This window comes from Molothrus ater, chromosome 4 (assembly GCF_012460135.2).
Source record: "Molothrus ater isolate BHLD 08-10-18 breed brown headed cowbird chromosome 4, BPBGC_Mater_1.1, whole genome shotgun sequence".
NCBI classification, from domain to species: Eukaryota; Metazoa; Chordata; class Aves; order Passeriformes; family Icteridae; genus Molothrus; species Molothrus ater.
Genome location: NC_050481.2, coordinates 56,841,148 through 56,860,445, shown reverse-complemented (window position 1 = coordinate 56,860,445; position 19,298 = coordinate 56,841,148). Strand labels below are relative to the sequence as shown.

Sequence of the window (19,298 nt, the reverse complement as noted above, 5' to 3'; positions counted from 1 at the left end):
GTATGCAGACTAGGGCTGCCTAAGTCTGCGATAAACCCCCAAGAGAAGTACGACCACCTATCGAGAACATGCCACGAGAGGGCAAAAATCCACTGTGAAGCCGAGCCGCCCCCTCGCACGAATCGTGCCGGACCATGAGGAAACCCCAGCCCCCGTTCCGCGGGATCCCCGCTCGGGAGCGCTCCGGGGCCCCGCTCTCCGGCCCGGCCCTCCCCCGCGGCCGCCGCGCACCGCCCCTCGCGGCGCCGGCTGATGAGGCGCTGTGCGCGCCGGGCCCGGCCCCGCCGCTCCCTTCCCCTCCCTCCCTCCCCTCCCCTCCCCTCCCCTCCCCTCCGTGCTGCCCTGCCTGCCGCGCTCGGTGCCGCGCTCGGTGCCATGCTGCTGCCCTGCGTGCGGAGCGGGGCTGCGCGCCGCCTCGCCCGGGACGTGCCGCGGGCCTGCAGCTGCTCGGCGCAGGGCCCCTCGCCGCGGGGCTACAGCCGTGACACGGCCGGGAAGGTGAGCGGGGAGCCGGGCTTGCGTGTCCCTTCCTCCGCTGGGCTCTCGGCTGAGCCCCCCGTGTGCCCCCCGGAGTTGAGTCAGGAGCGGTGCGGCTGCCTCCGCTTCTCTTGGGGGTACCAAACTAGAGGTCTGCGCTGGAGGGGAGAAGCTCTTTTGTACTTTAAATTACTGTTTGAAAGAGTTTTTGTCTTTATGTGATTGGCAAAATTATTTTAAGTTCACTTATGCTGGATCTGACTTCTTTTTCACACTTTAAAAGAATACACACTTTTTAATTGTAGTAGTTGATCCTGGTTTACAGAAGTGTTACTCTGTGCATCACGTTAGATAAATTCCAAAACTGAGATAAATACATAGAGAAGTAGCAATAGTTTGAAAACTGTGCTCGCTGACTCTCTGATGGGTCTCTAAATTTCGTATTGTTTACATTAACGTGTGTCCTTTTCTAGGGTCTTGTTCTGGGAGTCTACTCTAGTGAAAAGGATGATGGTGCTGCCCAGTTCACTAGTGCAGGAGATGCTTTTGATAGGCTTGTGTCTGGAAAGCTGAGAGCACTTCTCTCCCTGTAAGTGTGTGATAAGCCTCTGAAATGGACTAAAGTACCTACAAATACCAATAGGAATGGTATTATTGTTTTTGTTATTACTGTCTGTGTCCATATCACTGTCAGGCTGGTATTTGCTTCGACATTTTGGAGGGGAACTCCTATGATAATACCAATCACTGAGCAAACATGCAAAAATTTCATGGGAGCCATCCTCTGCTCTGAACGAGCACAGAGCCAAGCATCCGAGTGCATGTATGGCACACTATGTAGTCATGGAGTAAACACAGTACTGTAGGTTGATCACAAGTAAGGCCTTCTGTATTAAAAGAATCTTTTTGTGTCCTAGATGTGGGCCACCTTTGAAGAAAGGCAAAACACGTATATTTCATGGTTTGCATCAGGTATGAACTTTGTGATTTTGTATGCTAGTTGATTGATGTGTGAAGTTTGTCCTTACATCTAATTTTATGCTGAGTTCACTGCTGTGCTTGTATAAGTAGCTGGCTCTTCTTCCCTCTTCTTGACTGTTTCAACTCCTGTTCTGCACTGCCCATATCTGCACAGCCTTTTGCCCAGTCCTGTACTCCCTGCACCGTGCTGCAAATGGAGAGGATGTGAACAAGTCTGCCCCAAAGGTGCTGTACTCTGAATAGCTGCTTCCTGAATGAGCTAAAGTATGGCAGTTTTGGATCTGACTTCCACACCTCCTGTATCCAGGAGGGGTGAGTCTGTGAGGAGTTACTGATAGGTGCAAACACCTTCCAGACCTGACAGTTCTCAGACAAGGTAGTCCCTTCATAGGCTTTTGTCAGAGGTTTTAAGTCAGGTGCTTGAAACCTCTGAAAGCAAGTTATGGGACTGTTTTTCAAGCAGGGCTTTTGTCTGCACAGGCATGATAGATTACAAGGCTATGAGATGAGGATTCATCTGCTCAAAGTCAGGCTTTTGGTTCTACTTGAGAAGCTGGCATAGAACTAATGCACATATGAGAAGCTGACCAATATGGAATGATCTGTGCCTTTTTGGAGTCCTAGTAAGGCATGTGATGTGACAACAGGTGTTCCTCTCTAAGTAACTGAATCTTACATTAAGGCTATTTCAATAATCTGAAATAAATCCATTTGTAGTGAGAATTGCCTACCATGTATAAATTCCTGTGCGGACACCCCACGCAGGTGACACCGGACTTGGTAAAAAGGCTCTCAGAAATTTCATGGAAGTTGAGTGCACTGAAGGTCCCAGTTCTGCATACAGGATGGGCTCTGAAGTGAGTAGCAAATCTCTGCAATAGAAGACAGGAGAATGTTAACTGGTATCACTGATTTTCCAGAAAGCTAACACAAGTTTCAGCATTTTGCAGACTAAAAGACTTTACTACAGTGTAGCAGTTTGACAGCTGATTGTTAGAGGCTGACAGAGATGGGAAAGCCTAACATTAACTTAATTTTTCCTTAAGAGTTATAGGAACATTATATATGTTCATATATATAGCTTGGAGCTTTATACAAATTTGACTTCACTATTAAAAGGCTCCTTTAATACTCATTACTTCTTTCCTTCCACTTGCATGCAGCTTACAAGGCAGGCATGTAGTCTGCTGTGCTACATTGTTTTCCTGAGCTCTGGAGAGGTCTACCCTTGTGCAGCTTAGGTTTGCTACCTGGCAAATCTTGCCGGCAGAACTCCTGAGATGAGCTAACACATTGAGCTTTTGAAGCGATTTTATTTTCTTGAGCATAATACTGTGCCAAAAAGGGTTACAATTCTCCAGATAAGTTCTGTCCTTTCTTACAGCTTGGAAGCTGGATGTGCTTTCCAAGGACTCTTAGGCTTGCCCTTGGGTGCCCAGATTTACCATGTGTTGAGCATAAAGCCCTGTCTGCCATGTGCAATGCACATGATTCTGAACTGGACAACAGAATAACTGACTTGCATGCCTGTGGCAAATGACTGGGAGCACAGCACAGCAGCACCATGGAGGCACTCTTAATGGAAAGTGCCTGATAAAGTACTGCATCTATTTTAATGCTATGCTTGATTTGATTTGGAAAATAAAGTCTTTTTAACAGCTCTGCTGTGGCTGTAACAATGAGGAAAATTAATCCACTTGTGTGTTGGCTTCATCTAGGACTTTCCAAGTGTGGTGGTAGTTGGCTTGGGTAAGAAGAATGCTGGAATAAACGAACAAGAAAACTGGAATGAAGGCAAAGAAAACATCCGTACAGCTGTTGCAGGTTAAATATCTTTAAAATTTTTTAAGCATTTTGTCTGTAAAGCAATTGCAGTTCTGCAGCATGTTCCACTTTTGAAGACCAAGTCTAGGTATGCCTTTGTTTTGAAATGCACAACTTACTGCATGGTTTGGTAAATGCATTTACTTGTCACTGATACTATGTAAATTCTTCCTTAGTGAGCAAGGAGTTATCAGGAAGTTATCAAATAACTTTCCTAAACAGTGTGATATTGAAAAGGCACTTGTCTAATTAGTATTTTGGAGCTGAGAAGCATCACCAATTCACTTTATGGTCACTCTGTACTTAAGTATGCACATATATATCTATTTTAAATAAATATATATATTTAAGTATGCACACTTATTTAATAACTGAGGCATTTGTGCTATAAATTAATATCTTTCACAACATCAGTACTATGATTCAGTGTGTTATCTGTTGAAGACAGAGAAGGCTTATCTTAATCAAGGATAACTGCTGCATCTAAGTGTGTAAAATAAGAATTAGGAGTTCTCACTGAAGACCTTATAGTCTGATTGGATGACAGCTGTTTGTCCAAAGTGCTAGCCTGTAGCTGCCATTAACATTGTTAATTAATGTTCACTTTGTAGTTGACATAAAACATTGTTAAATTATTTGGAAGCAAAATAGAATTTATGGAATACATTGTTTATGAAAGGGTATATAAACACATCTGGAAGAAAAGAACAGTATAATCTTAGCAAAAATCTAAATTATGGCAAATTTCTGATACCTGTAGATAGTTATAATTCATAGCACTCCAGAATGATAGCCTTACTTTGCTATAGAATGAGCTTTAAGGAGTCAGAACAACTGCAATCTATGCTTTTTTATTCTTGTGAAACATTTTAATAATTATAATTCATCAACTGATATTTTAGTAAAAATTTGCCAGTATATGGTCATTAGCATTTTTAATCCTTCTGCTACATGGTCTCTTTGACTGACTTAGTTATAAACTCAGCTATCTCTAGTTAAAATTATTTTTTCCTTGCAATGTCCCATTGATCACCTCAGACAGCTGTTTTGCTGTTCTGTGCAATAGTTGGCCTTCAGTTCTGTGCTGTATTTTTTAGTTGGCTGCAGGCAGATCCAGGATTTGGAGATCCCTTGTGTGGAAGTAGACCCCTGTGGAGATGCACAAGCAGCTGCAGAAGGTGCTGTCCTTGGATTGCATGAATATAATGAGCTGAAGCAAAAAAAGAAACCTGTAGTTACTCCTCAGCTTCATGGAAGGTGATGATGAGAGCTTGCATATTTATTGATCTGTTTGTTTGCTTATTTATAAAACTGTATGCATGGCATGCTTGTGCATGAGAAAAACAAAACTGAAAGAAAAGGGGTAGCAACAGTACTCTTGTTAACTCCTACTCATTTGAATTTCTCAAAGTATTTTACATCTCAAATATATTTATAGTGTTTGTTCCATCTGTTCTGATGCCATATTCAGAGGTTAAGGGTAAATAAATGCTGCTTCATAGAAAAGAAGGACCAGGATAAAAATAAAAAGTAAAAGCTACCTGAAGAGAAATTGTGGTATACTAGGACTTCTGTTGGTATTGTGTACCAGAATTGTGGAGAAGAGGTATTTCAAGTTCCATAAATGGATAAATCCTTTGGAGAATCAAGAAATGCTAACTGACACCAGACCAATGTGCTATGGATATATTTTACATAGTTCATTTGTTATATTTTCATTTACAGGGTATAATGCAAGAAGAAAAGCCTGGGTTCTTCTGCTCTCTAAACAGACATCACTTACTGAGAGCAGAAAGTAGAACCAGGGCTTTTGGTTTCAGAACAATTATTGTAGTGGACTTTGGATGTTTGGTATAGGATATTCTGTCATGCAGGGGAGAGGAATTCCCTGTATGTACTTTAAGCAGGAACAAGTTCTTCCTTACAAAGAAGTTAGTGAAATAAAGTTGAAGCCTCTTGATAAGTTATATGTAAAATAAACACTCTTCCTATTTTGTAGCACTGCAGATAGTTTAGAAACTGATTAAATTTGTATTAAATAAACATTTCCCGAAAACACAGATGGTCCTATGTCCAGTTATGGAAGTAACATTTTTTATATAGTAATTTAGGTTGGAAAAGACTTCTGGAGGTCATTCCGTCCAACTCCAGCTTGGATTAGGGATAACGTGGACATTACACACAACATTAAAGCCTGGCCTTTGTTTAGTCCACATTTTAATATCTCCTGAGTTGAAAATTCCACAACCTCACTGGAGCATCTGTTCTAGTACTTAACTACACTCATAGTGAATTTTTTTCTTTGTGTCGTATTGCAGTTTTCCTTGTTGAATCTTGAGATTGTTGTCTGTTACTCTCTTACTGTACAGCTCTGAGATGTGTCCGTGTTTAGACACACTCCTGCTTCAATTCATGTTTTCTCAATTTGTCTGCAAGGACTCTGTCTGAAAACCTAGCTAAAGTCAAGAAAAATCACAGAGTTGTTTAGGCTGGAAAAGACCTTTAAGGTCAATTACATCCACTGTGGTCCTCTGTGACAAACTCTCTCATCACAGAATTCATTTAAGTTGGTCAGGAATTTGCTGCAAATCTAAAATTATGGTTCCCAGTGTCCATCTTGTCCTTCATGTACCTAGAAATGGCTTTCAAAATTACTTTCTCTATAAACTTCCAAGGAATTAGTCTAGGATAACTGGCTTGTAGTTCCCTATATTCTCCTTGGCATTTTTAAAGATGCATATTTGTCCTTTTCAGGGACCTCAGGGTCATCAGGGACCACATTCAGTTTTACCTTTCAAACTGAAAGAGCCTAGGTTTGCAGTGATGCCAGCCAGCTCCCTCTGAACCCTCAGATGTGTTCTGCCTGCTACCAAGGACCTGTGTGTGTCCATCATCCTTAGGCTAAGTCCTGAGTCTCTCTTCCTGTCATGAGGAGTGCCCCTCTTCCTTAAACTCTATTGCTGAGCACAAAGAACTGGGGAATCTGGAAGCAGATTCTTCCATGTCCAGGCAATATTTGTATATTCCTCCTGCATTCCCCTATCACTGTCCTGCTCTTTTTAGAGGCAAAATCCTGTTCAATGCCTTGCTTTGTGATAACTATAAAGTAAGCTGTCTCAGTTAAATGAAAGGCTTTGTACTGGTCGTTTGTCAAAGTAACCAGAGAGACTTCCCCATTTCCTACACAGGCAGCTCTGTGAATGTTTGCTCTGTCATTTGTTAGTGAAGTGCCTTGAGTGCACTGGGAAATGAGATCCAAGTTCCACTCTTACTACATAACCATATTTCAGTAAAGGGAGAAACAGAATTGGAGACTTTATATGGTAAATAAAAACTTTCAAGGCTGTTAAAAGTAATGTGATTACAAACTTCAGAAGGGGTACTAAACCTTATGTTTAAGGATTTAAGCCAATCTTTGATTAGTAAGGATTAGGATAAGACCTGATGAATTGGTTAGATAATTTTCCATCTGTCTACTCTTGGATTCTCCTAGCTTTCTCTGAAGTATTTGGCACTGACTAGAACCACAGATGAGTTACTAGACTAGAGTCCTTGTACTAAGATAACTGATATTCTTAATTTCTCCAAATTAATGTTACTGCATTTTAAGAAAGAAAATATGTGAATGCTTTTCTTACTTTTGCAAATGTCTATAATCCTGATCATTGTGTGTTGTTGTTTAGTGCTGAAAGTCAAGCCTGGCAAAAAGGTGTTATCTACGCTGAGGGGCAGAACCTTGCTCGGTACCTTATGGAGGCTCCAGCTAATTATATAACTCCAATCAAATTTGCTGAACATATTGAACAGAAGCTCAGAACTTTCAGCAATGTAAAGGTCCACATAAGGTAAATTCCATGGAAATGATTCCTCTAGGAATAGTAGGGTAGAGGACTATAATAGTGAGATAAGATACCTTCCAGGTTATTAAAATCTGAAGTTATTCAAATCTCATTTTCCCTTTGCTACTTCAAATGACCAAAGAGGGGGAAGTGTTTAGGGAAAAGTTGTGAGGGGTGCCCAGACTGCAGGCTGTTTTCAAGGATTAAGTGAGCGCTAGTTTGTAGAGGAAGAAAGATACTGTGATGCAGTAAAATCATTAACTGTCAATTAGTCATGCAGTCAATTATTGCTTAATTAACACATGTGCTGTGAAAAGAAGCCTCAGTGAATAGAGGGCTAATATTAAGTACCTTTTGTTTTCTTCCCAAGTGGGTTTTTTACATACCTTTGCTTTTTCGTGTGGATATGGTAATAAAACATCTTCTATTTATTGCAGTTACTGTTGGGATTTTTTTAATAGTTTTTAAAAATGTGAGATGGAGCCATAAAAGCCCTTGCAAGTGAATTTGCACAGCTGGTGCTTCTTGCTCCTGAATTTCTACTTTCTGCTCTATGGTAGAAATGAGCATACTGGTTGTGCAAGGGTTGGAGACTATTTTGTTGAAAGCAAAAGACTGGAGGAAATCTTGCTAGCAGAAAGCTAAGTGTAACCTGCTGCAATATTGTTACTTCACATACCTTTAGCATCTACAGCCTCACAGGCAAGTGAAAGATCAGTGTTTCTGATGCAGAAACTGTAGACAAGCTGTTGTTTTGTTGGGTTTTTTTAAACAAAACAAAAATCAAAGAGCAACTGAGGAAGTATTTTTCTGATTCACCAGAAAAGGTAGTAGTAGTTGGATTTAAACTACAGTTTCCAAAATAGCTAACTAAAATGAAATGGTTTGTGTACAAACCATCAAGAATCATGATATCTTAAAAAAATCACCTTGGTCGAAGTGTCCAGTTGGGAAAAATAATAAAACTAATACATGTTTCTATTCCAGACCAGAGTCTTGGATAACAACACAAGAGATGGGAGCATTCCTGAGTGTAGCTAAGGGTTCAGCTGAACCTCCCATCTTTCTGGAGATTCACTATTTAGGGGGTGCCAATACAGATGACTCCCCATTGGTATTTGTAGGAAAAGGAGTTACATTTGACAGGTATGTATGCTTGTATGCCAATATTTTAATTACTAGAGGGAGAAAATGCTTTCCTGCTATTCATGTTTAACAGGGACATGCTTTTGCTTTGCTCAGCACATCTTCCAATGCCATTCCACTGAATTTGCATTATATAGCAGCTTGTGCTCCCTTTTCTGGAAATAAGATAACATCAATTGTCCAAAGTAGGAATTAATATGCCATCATCTTGTATGGGAAGAAGGAAATTCAGAGGAAAAGAAAATAAAGAAAGTGCTATTTCTCTTCTTGTCCTGAACAAACCTGTGATTGAAGAATTTCCATATTTAGAATTGCAGTATGTCACTGGACATCTAGATGATGCTTAAGGAAATAGAAAATAGTTCATTCTTAGCAGCAGTTCCTTATCACTATTTTCCATATCACATACTGCTGAAGAATTTATCAGTCAGTTCCCCATCCATATGTTGATTTTTACCAAGTGTATTATTTTGTTCATTATCTGCACTGCCATTATGAAGATCAATGAGTTACTCCACTGCAGTCTACCTGGATTTTTATGATCTCCTAATTAGGAGAAAGTAATATTTTATCTGAAATGAAAACCCAGATACCTTGCTTCCAGTAGATTTACTAGGGTTGTAGAGGTAGTTGGAGCCCCAGGTCTAGCATTTACTGCTATTTGGTGTTAACACACACTGATGGACAGAACATCACCAGTGTATGTGACATTGAGCTGTTTGTTCCAGCGGTGGCATTTCACTGAAGCCGTCGTCGGGTATGGATGCCATGAGAGCAGACATGGGAGGGGCAGCAACTGTCTGCTCAGCCATTGTGACAGCAGCAGCTCTAAATCTACCTTTGAACATAATTGGTAAGTGGTTTTGTGTGGAGAGTCCAAAAATCTTAGTTCTACAAGGTTTTGTGAGAGAGTATTTTTCTAGTATTAGCAATGGTAAAAGCCATGTACAAACATCACGGACTCTTGCACACCCACTTCTCTCATTCCCTTGCTCAATCTCTCTTCTATTTTTACTTGCATATGAAAAAATTACTGTTCTTTACTTGAATAAAATATTAGAACACCAAATCAAGATTTTTAAGGTATGATTTTTACATCTTAAGCGAGAAATGCTTGTCAATAAAGATACTTCCAATGAGTCTTTGAAAAGTCCTGATCCTTCATTACAAGAAGGAATGTGCATCTCTGTATAAGCAGTTAGAATGAAAAGGAGTCAGGTGTGCTGAGCTACCTCCATAAGTGCATGCCACAACTGAACAGGAAGAGGGATCAGCTCTAGTTTCCTTAGGTGAATATCTCAGCAGAAAACTAAAACAAACCAAACCAGTCTGCTGATACCTTTATGCATGTGCAATGATTTTTTTTTTCTGAAAAAAAGTTTATTTGTTCTACAGAGGTAAAATTAAATGAGCTGATTCGGATGCTGTGGCAAGACCAGTTGGCAATGACATGGAACGTGGTGTGCAATAAGTTTTAGTCCGAAGCTGGGCTTTGAGTTTACTGGTACTTCAGGCACTTCTATGCTTCAGCCAGGAGAGGGCAGCGGTGCCCACGCACATCCTCACGGCCTTCCTCGCCAAGAGTGCGATGGGGAGGGCTGGCAGTGGAGCCGGCCTGTGCATCATGAAAAATGGTGCTCCGCTTGTGCACCTTGTGCCAAGTGCAGGCTTTCCCTATGAGTGCACTTCCTCATTCATTCCGTGATCCCAGTCATAGTTGCAGTTTTGACGCTGAGCCTGTTTTTTGCTCATTTCTAGTTGTTCTTCGTATGGCTGGAGTTATGTGAGAAGTCCTTGGACCACTCTAGGCATTATACAGTGAACACAGCTTGAATGGCTTAGAGTGTTTATTTGAGAAGTTCTTAATTTCAGAAAGAAAGAAGTTCCTTTACATGTGAATATTTATATACAGGAGACAAAAAATAGTATTTATTGCTCCTCTGATATCACTTGTCTGGAAAAAATGTAGAGGAAAACCCTAGTGGTAAAGTACTGTAGGTGAGAGAGCCCGGTGGTGCATCATGCAGAGGAGTTTCCCTGATTGAAAACTGGACCATGTGTCTTCCATTAACTGGGAAAATTTGAATTTTGACTTTAATTTCAAAATTACACTTGTACTATTTTCTTAAGGAGGTGTTTGGAGTATATCTAAGTGGGTTTTTTCTACAGCTTTTCTGAGAAGGAAACTAATAGTTCACTTTTCTTTTTCTCTCTCTCAGGTTTGGCACCCCTCTGTGAAAATATGCCCAGTGGTAAGGCAAACAAGCCTGGAGATGTAGTTAGAGCCAAGAATGGAAAAACAATACAGGTATGCATGTGAAACTTGGAATTTGGATACTTTTAGCGAACTGGTTTAATCAACCAAGTTGACTGCAGTCAGAGTACATTTAAAAAACCCTTCTAGATTAGCAGTGCAAATGTACTGTTTTTAAAATTGTAAGAAGCATGTTGCTAACTAGAAATTGCTATGGTAGGATTTTTTCAAATATAGATTGAAGAGATGGGACATGTCTTATAAATTGCTAGGAAAAGCTGCAAAGTAAGGTAATTTATTGAGCACGCTGGAAAAGCTCATTTGGCACAAGAGGTTGTTACAATGCTCATAAATACAGGCTCTAAGTCCAAATAAATAACTATAAGTGCTTCCAGCAGACTCTTGAGGCAAATTCCTTGCTATCTGGAGTAAGACATCAGTTTCCTGCTGATGTAACAGTCTTTGCACTGCCAAAATGCTCAGTACAATCAGAGCTCTGAGTCGTAGGGGCTGTTGGTTCAAAGGAGCCTGCCAAATCAGTACCCAAGATACATATTTCACATTTATTACAAATGGTTCTGTACTCATCTAATAGATTAAATTGTACTGAAAGCCATTGTGCTGTAGATCACTGATTTAATGCAGAAGTGGATGGCTTTCTTTTTGTCTGAATTTCTGTGATTCTGCCACTTTTGACTTGCTGAACCTTCCTGTTTTTTTAACATTCATCTCTGAAAACTGAGTTCAGTCACCCTCTGCTTTGAGGGAAAAAGACTGGCCATGTATTCCCCCACCAAGAAGAAATCTGCAAGAAAGTGCTGGTAGCTCCAAGCACATGATGCAGCCTGTGTGCTTCCCTGAGACACCTCTCCAGTCTCCAGGCTCTTCTGGAGGAGACCCAGCATGCAGAGGAGGTTGTAGTGCTGAAGGATGACTTACATCAGCTACAGATACACTTTTACATTATACACATAACTGTGTATCAATGCTGTATTTTTTTTCTTCTTTTCAATGTAGTTTGAGTAAATTTTCATTACCTGAAGATTTTAGGATCTCTATCCAGCACCTATTTAAGATATGTGAGAAATACATCAGTGAAAGAGACATCTACAGTACTTTACCTGATTGTTTACTGGTTTTGCCTTTGAAGGTAGATAACACAGATGCAGAAGGAAGACTGCTGTTAGCTGATGCTCTCTGTTATGCCCACAATTTTAATGCAAGGGCTATTGTGAATGCTGCAACATTAACAGGTAAAGCAGTGTCCCTTCCCTGCTCACTTTGAAGTCAGCTTTGTGTTACTCATTAGTTGGGCTGTGGATTAGTTGTGCTGTGTATATAAACCCCCCTTAATTCAAAGGCAACTGAGATGATTTTACATGTTTCAGGACAGCAGTGAGCACAGCTTGTGTGTCTCTGGAGTGGGGAGGGGATGTGCAGGGATGTACATGCTCAGCAGTGGAGATGAAGTTGGGTTGGCTCAGCCCAGCTGGAGCCAAGAGCAGGAAAACCTACAGTTTTTGATGATGTCAGTGTTTGTGCAGTGTTTCACTGTGCTTCTTCCATCTCTGAGCTGAACCCTCTCAGCTCCCAGGCCTGTGTGATGCAGAGGTGGGGACATGTTCATGGAAGAGTCCTGCCCAGTCCATCTGGCATGGAGCAGGCTGGAGGCCAGGCAGGTTCCTGAAGGCCTTGCTGGGTGCCTGAGCTCTGACCCTGCCAGTGCCACTTCTCCCACCCTGTGTGCTGGCTCAGGCCTCCATGATGGCAGGGGAGTCGTCATCATTCCCCAGGAATTCGTTTGACTGAAGTATTTTTGGTGTAATTTGCATACTTTTAGGCATTATGAAGTGTGTTTTAATTGTTTCATCTCTACAGTTGTATAATAATGAAGCTGTAAATTTAAATTTAAAACCAGCAATTTTGTATGCATGAACTCACTAACAAGCTGTCACGGGTGAGGTGACTGTAGCCGAAATAAAAGCAAACATGGAAGAGTAATTCAGACAGAACTCTACTCTGTTGCTCAGTTAATATGCTAAGCAAAATAATTATGCTTATACAGATTCTCTTCTAATGCCTTAAATTATGTTCCATCAGTTTAACCAGTTCAAATGCTGTGGAAAATTTCAATAGACAGAAGGGAAACTGAATTTAAGATTGTTGGCTTGTATAAAAGTATTCCTATCTGGGATCCTTGGGCACTAAGTAGGAATAAGGAGGGCTCCCATAGAAATTTCTTTGACATACTTCGCTAAACTACTTTTTTTTTTTTTTCATCTTACTAAGGATTAAGTTTTGCTATTAGAGAAGCAGTTCTGGGGCATCAACTAGATAAATATCTAATCCTATGGTTTAATATTTTGATAAGGATTATTTTAATAAATTAAATATTTAATCAAGTAAATTTACACATGATGTACAAAAGTCTGTGTAAGTGAAATTCAGAAAAGAGAAAGTATCAGCTCAAAAATGGTAGAGGTCTGTAAACTGGAAAAAGCCCATTCATTTGTATTTTCTATATGAAAATAATAATATCTATTTTTTTAGAGGATACTGTTATTGGTTAATACATTATCTTATAACTATTTCTAAGAAACATCAATCTGAAATCAGAAAATTTAGTTTCATGTAAAACAGAATATAATTTTTATGTTTTCTTGTCTTTTTTAGAATATATAAATGTAATAAAAATGTTCAGAATTTCAAAAGTGTCAGTATACTAAAATCCTCAAGTTTTGCGGTCTGATAAATTCCTGTTACTCATACTGGGAATTAAAAATGGAAGGTTCTGTGAGGAGTCAAGATGCAAGGAAGAGCTCAGGTCCACCTTTGCCTTTGTCATATGAACTTGAAGGTGTGTTCCCTTAGGTGCCATGGATGTTGCATTGGGATCTGCTGCGACTGGAGTGTTCACAAACTCATCTTGGCTTTGGACTCACCTCTATGAGGTAGGCCACCTGCATTATTGTTAAATCATAATAGTAATAATTCAGTGATATGTCTTATTGAAAAGTACACTACTGAAAGTCTTTATGCAAATCTGAAAGATGTTATTATGTTTTGAAATTTTAGAGGAATGATGTCAGTACTATATTTAGTTGACTATTAATTACTAGCTCTTCAGTGAGATGTAATATCATATACCACGCATCTTAAGGATCTGCATGATCTGATAACTCACTACATATGCATAAACTCTGGACTACTGGCAGTAATTATTTCATGTTAGAAAGATAATTAACAACACAGGTACAGAAATTCAGAGAGGCCTTGTGAGTGGCTGAGGTGCGATGGATCAAGGAAGCCTCTGAGGGGAAGGATTTCTGTTGTCAGGGAAAAGGAAGAACGGATAAAAAAATGTGGTCTTTAGATGTTGCCTTTTGGCTAACACCAAAGTACCTAAAAAGCTGGATTGCCTGTTTTGTTTTGTAAACAATCTATTTCCAAAAACCTAATATCTTGGGCTGAAGATTTTAGACTGTTAAAACCTAAACAAAAAGAAGCATGCATGAAAATAGGGCTTACAAGTGCAGTTAGAAAAAGAAATTCCCAAAATATCATTGTTTTTTTTTTTTTTTTCAGGCCAGCATTTTGACAGGGGACAGAGTTTGGAGGATGCCTCTTTTTGAGCATTACACAAAACAAGTCACAGACTGTCCTCTTGCAGATGTGAGCAACATTGGAAAGTACAGCAGGTAAGATGAACCAGCACCTTCCATGTGCCCCTTTCTTTCAACCCATTTGTTTAATATGTGTGCTGTTGGAATTGCTTTGGGAACAGTACCTCTTTCTGTTTCCCACAGGGCTGGAGGAGCATGCACAGCTGCAGCATTCCTGAAGGAGTTTGTGACTGCCTCTCACTGGGCTCATTTGGATATAGCTGGGGTCATGTCCAACAAGGATGAGGTGCCGTACCTGCGGAAGGGCATGGCAGGGCGGCCCACCAGAACGCTCGTTGAGTTTGCAGCTCGATTAAGTCAAGACACTCACAATGCCAAATAAAAATACTGGTTCTAAAATCATCCACTCTGCCTTAAGGAAAAACAATCTTAAAAAGTATCATTCATAAATGAATGCCCCAAGCATATTTTCACTATGACAATTAACTAAAAATGCATTTTATAAATTATTACTTGGGTAAGAATATCTCAACTTGGAGATTTTTCATCCCATACCATATTATGCAGCAAAATAAAAATTATTCTGTTTGAACTACTAAAATATTTAATACCAAAACATCACAATGGGAACTATTGAGACATCTATTTTATATGCAAAGTATGCATAACTGTTGTAAACAATAAATACCTTATTTGGATGTGAGCTTTGATTGAGAGAGAATAAACAATCAATGATAGATGTACCTCAGTTTTGAGTGAACTGTAGGTGGTGTCAGTGGGAAACTCTGCAAAGATTTTCATAGAAACACCATTCTGGCATTTTTTCCTTAGAAAAACTAAACTGCTTTTGGTAAGTACTGAGGCAGAAATGATGCTGTGTGATTAGCATTAGCATGGCTTCAGCATAGAATTATGTAGTAAGTTATAAACATGTCAAGAAGTGTATATTGTAAATTTTTTTTCAGAAAACGAGTGGGTGCAAGTTAGTGCTTGTGTGTTTTTAGGGGGACCTGCCCTTATCTCACATGGTTTTTGTCATCCTGATAGTTCTCCTCTTTCCTGGTGTGAGGTGGCCACCCTCCAAGCAGAGACATTATTCCCAGAATCAGTTCAAACATCAAACAGACCTGACACGTAAAATGTGAGGTGATGTTTTCTTAACAATTTAGAGGATCCAAGCCCATGGAGCTGGGATTTAGTTTGGTTTAGGGGGTTGGGTTTTTGTTAAATACTGTTGTGGACCAAGTGATGCTGAAACAGTGCTTACCCAGGCTCGCACCTGTGAGACAGAAGCAGGGCAAAGGCTGGAGGAGGAGGGTCCCTCTGGGGGAGATGGCTTTGCTGTCTCCGCTTGCCTTGTTCCAGCAGGGCCAGTGCTATCCTGGGCTGGAATGGGAGGAGTGTGGCCAGCGGCTTGGGGAGGTGATCCTCCCCACCTCCTCTGCCCTACCGAGGCCACTTCTGGAGTGCTCTGTCCGGTCCTGGGCTGGTCAATGCAAGAGACACATGGAACTACGGGAGAGGGTCCAGCAGAGGGCTATGAGGACGGAGGGTCTGGAACATCTCTTATGAGGAGTGACTGCAGGAGCTGGGTCTGTTTAGTCTGGAGAAGTCTAAGAAGGGATCTCGATACATGACACTATCTCTTAGGTGCCGAGAGAATGGTGCCAGGCCCGTTTCAGCGGTGCCCGGTGACAGGAACAGGAGCCACACACCGACCCTCACGCCGCGGCGGCCCGAGGCTCCGGCCCTCAGCGGGCGGGGCCGCCCGGGCCCGCCCCGCTCCCGCCGCATGCGCGGCCGCCGCTCCCGCCATGGCGGGCCGCGCTGGGCGGAATGTTCGGGTCCCAGGCCCCGGGGCCGCCGCCGCCGGGCCCGCCTGGCCCGCCCGGCCTCATCCCGCCGCCCGCGGGGCCGCGCAACCCCAACAGCACGCTGGTGGACGAGCTGGAAGCGTCCTTCGAGGTGAGGGGGGGCAGCCGCGGGCGGGCGCTGCCCTGCCTGCGCCGGCCCCCGCAGCCGCTCAGCGCGGTGCTTCCCTGTCCGCAGGCCTGCTTCGCCTCGCTGGTGAGCCAGGACTACGTGAACGGCACGGACCAGGAGGAGATCCGCACCGGTGAGCCCGGGCGGGAGCAGGGCGCCGCCCCTTCCCGCTGCTGGGAGCGGTGGCAGGAATGAAGCGGAGCCGGGAATGCCCCGGGTGGGGTGGGAAGGTCGGAGTGTGCCAGGCGTTTCAGGCCCCAGGGAGGTGATGTGATGCACTGGGAAGCTGAATGAAGCAGTAACAGGGAATGGGAAAGGCCAGGCCAGGCCAGGCAGCTTGGCAGCGCTGCTTTAGGGCTTGGGTAACGCACCTCCGGGGAGGTGGAATTAAATACTGGTATGAACAGGAGTTTGAAAAGTGGCCCTTGACTACTCCTTAGAAGTGCAGTTGTCCCTGAAAATTTTCTGAAACTTCACTCAAATGGCGTTTCAAAATCGGCATAAATGCTTTTCAAAACTCCTTTCTGGATATTTGATCATATTCATGTGCTGGCATGGAACAACTTTTATTTGTGTGTGTAGTCTATGAGGGCAGAGTATTCTCCTCAATAAATGCATATTTTAGAACCCTACACTGAGCGTGTTGCTTAGGCATGCAACCAAGTTCCATGAATTACTTTATTACTCCTTGTCCGAAATCAAATAAAACATGGGAGGAAGTGTTGTCCTGCACTTCTAAAATAACTTGTACATTTGCAAAGCAGTGTTTTATACAAGGACTTACTGGTATGTAAACACATTATTTTAGAGAGTCTGAAGATTTTCATTCTAGAATGTACTGTGAAAAGTTGTTTTTAATAGACCACTACCATTACCAGCCTGAAATCTTATTTTTTTTTGGAATCTCTTCTTTCAATACTGTTATTGTACGTTTAGGTGTTGATCAGTGCATCCAAAAGTTTCTGGATGTTGCAAGACAAACTGAATGCTTTTTTCTACAAAAAAGACTGCAGCTCTCAGTCCAGAAACCAGAACAAGTAATTAAAGAGGTATGTTAATTTACCTGTCCTGTGCTAGATCAGATAAGCTATGTACCTTCATCACCTTGTTCATAATTTTGGGTTTTTCAACATGATACTGTACCCTAAGTTGGCAGAATTTGGCTGTTATCATAACTCACATCATGAACCTGGAGAAGCTGGATAGCTGCTGCTGTGTGGAGTATTGGAACACAGCTGATAATTCATTGGAAGAGACAAACTAGTTAGGGGATGGTGATCTCTGAAATATGTGACATAGGTGAACAGCACTAGTGCATTCACAGTGCTTTTCCTCTGTATCATTAAACCCTTTTCCATTATTCCATTTTGCATTGTAAGTTCAGCTTGAAAACTCAAGATCTAAAAAAGTTACATACTCTTTATGTGGTGGGGTGGTTATCCTTTTGAATCATATCTATATACTAATACACATTTTTTTCATCCATAGGATGTTTCAGAATTAAGGAATGAATTGCAGAGAAAAGAAGCATTAATTCAGAAGCATCTGAGTAAACTGCGACACTGGCAGCAGGTCCTGGAAGACATCAGTGTACAGCACAAAAAGCCTGCAGAAATGCCTCAAGGTCCATTAGCTTACCTAGAACAAGCATCTGCAAATATTCCTGCTCCAATGAAGCAAACATAATCTTCAGTTTTACACAGCTCAATATTTTAAAAGCAATGGTGTTCTTTGTATGCTCTTTGTATAATGTAATTTATACTGCAAATATAGTTAAAACAATTAAGCCAAATAAATTTTCTTGTTTTCTTTTATTACAGAAATATGGATTGGTTTTGTTTTAACGGAAAATATTCAGAGTTGCTGTTCAGGGTGCTTTCTGGTAGAAGTGTGTCTCCCAGAGTGCATCCTTGTTCCTTCTAGAGAGGGTGGCCCCTGCTTTCTCGTCTTTTTGGTATGATCAAAATATTTGCAAAGATTAGTTTTTGATTTTTCTGGAATATTTAAATGTTTTGTGATCCAGTAATTATCCATGAGTACCACTGCAGAAACACTCTTTAAAATTGTCTGTATGTAGGTCAGATCACTTTTTTTTGAAGTGAATCGTCACTCTCCATCATACTGGCTCACCTCTTGGAAGGTGTCTTGGAATATTCAAATTTGGTTCTTATAGGATGAATTGAAATGGAAAAACACACACAAGAGTGGGATATGTCATGCAGGCCTCATGTTACTGATGTTCTGACTCTCAGAGTACTGAAGAGATGTTCCGAAATACCTACCCCAAAATACAGACCACTTATTGTGGAGCTAGGATCACCACCACTGACCAGTATACAGAATTACCTTCTATTGCAGTGCTCTATTTAGTAAGTTAAATGTAGCCAAAAAAGCTTTTGGAGGTAGAAATAGCAAAATACTCCTGTGTATTACTAAGCAACAAATTTAATTCATCCATACAACCACTTTTCTACATATACTTTTCTAGGGGGGGCAGAGTGAATAATTAATTGTTGTAACCCTGGAAGTAAGAATTGCTAATTGTCTATTGAAATTTCTAGTGTTCTTGGGGCAGCATGGATGAAAGGTAATGAAAACAGCACTGCACATTTCTATCCTCACAGATGCCAAGGTACCCATCAGTGGTAGTGTACAGTGTTTAATCTCCTTCGTGATTATAAGTATGAAATGTGCCTTTTTGCCAAATCTACTGCCAAAGTCACTTTTCCAACCAAACAGTTCCTCTTGGAAAAAATATTAGATAACTGGGATGAAAGCATTGGCCATGTAGAAGTGTTCTGCCCGCCCTTCCACCTCTGCACCACCAGTGAGGTACAGTGGCTGTTTCGTCTGAAGAGATTGACAGTGATCTGTTGGTGTAGCTCTTGCTGGCTGTTGGATGAGAGAAGAGGTTAGGCTGGAGGTACATCTCTTTGCATGTATAACATTTTTTTAGGTAGCTGGGCCCTGTTGGTTGAAATGAAATGGGGATTCAAAGCAATTGAAGAGGAACTATCCTGTCTTAATAGCAGGCTGATGGTTGCATATTTTCCTGCCTTTTACACTTAATGGGTTAATAACCCATGAGTCAACTTCTTCATGGGTTCTTTCCTGCCAGCAATCATAAGCATGATCTGAAAAATGTGGTCATTCCCCCACTTTGCTTTTATG

At 41.3% G+C, this 19,298-nt stretch overlaps 2 protein-coding genes across 2 annotated transcripts; both read left to right on the top strand.

The window, feature by feature from the left end:
- The first annotated feature begins 338 nt into the window (after nt 1–338).
- Nucleotides 339–14,892, top strand: LAP3 (leucine aminopeptidase 3). Its single transcript, XM_036382970.1, has 13 exons — nt 339–498; nt 951–1,066; nt 1,395–1,449; nt 3,177–3,282; nt 4,380–4,539; nt 6,966–7,127; nt 8,109–8,267; nt 8,996–9,120; nt 10,487–10,575; nt 11,672–11,774; nt 13,393–13,472; nt 14,107–14,219; nt 14,328–14,892. Exons 1-13 carry the CDS (start codon nt 376–378, stop codon nt 14,524–14,526), a joined length of 1,590 nt encoding a protein of 529 aa, XP_036238863.1. The 5' UTR covers nt 339–375; the 3' UTR covers nt 14,527–14,892.
- A 1,068-nt stretch (nt 14,893–15,960) lies between these two features.
- MED28 (mediator complex subunit 28) lies at nt 15,961–17,941 on the top strand. The gene is made up of 4 exons (XM_036381854.2): nt 15,961–16,109; nt 16,194–16,260; nt 17,064–17,176; nt 17,616–17,941. Exons 1-4 carry the CDS (start codon nt 15,981–15,983, stop codon nt 17,811–17,813), a joined length of 507 nt encoding a protein of 168 aa, XP_036237747.1. The 5' UTR covers nt 15,961–15,980; the 3' UTR covers nt 17,814–17,941.
- The last annotated feature ends 1,357 nt before the right edge of the window (nt 17,942–19,298 follow it).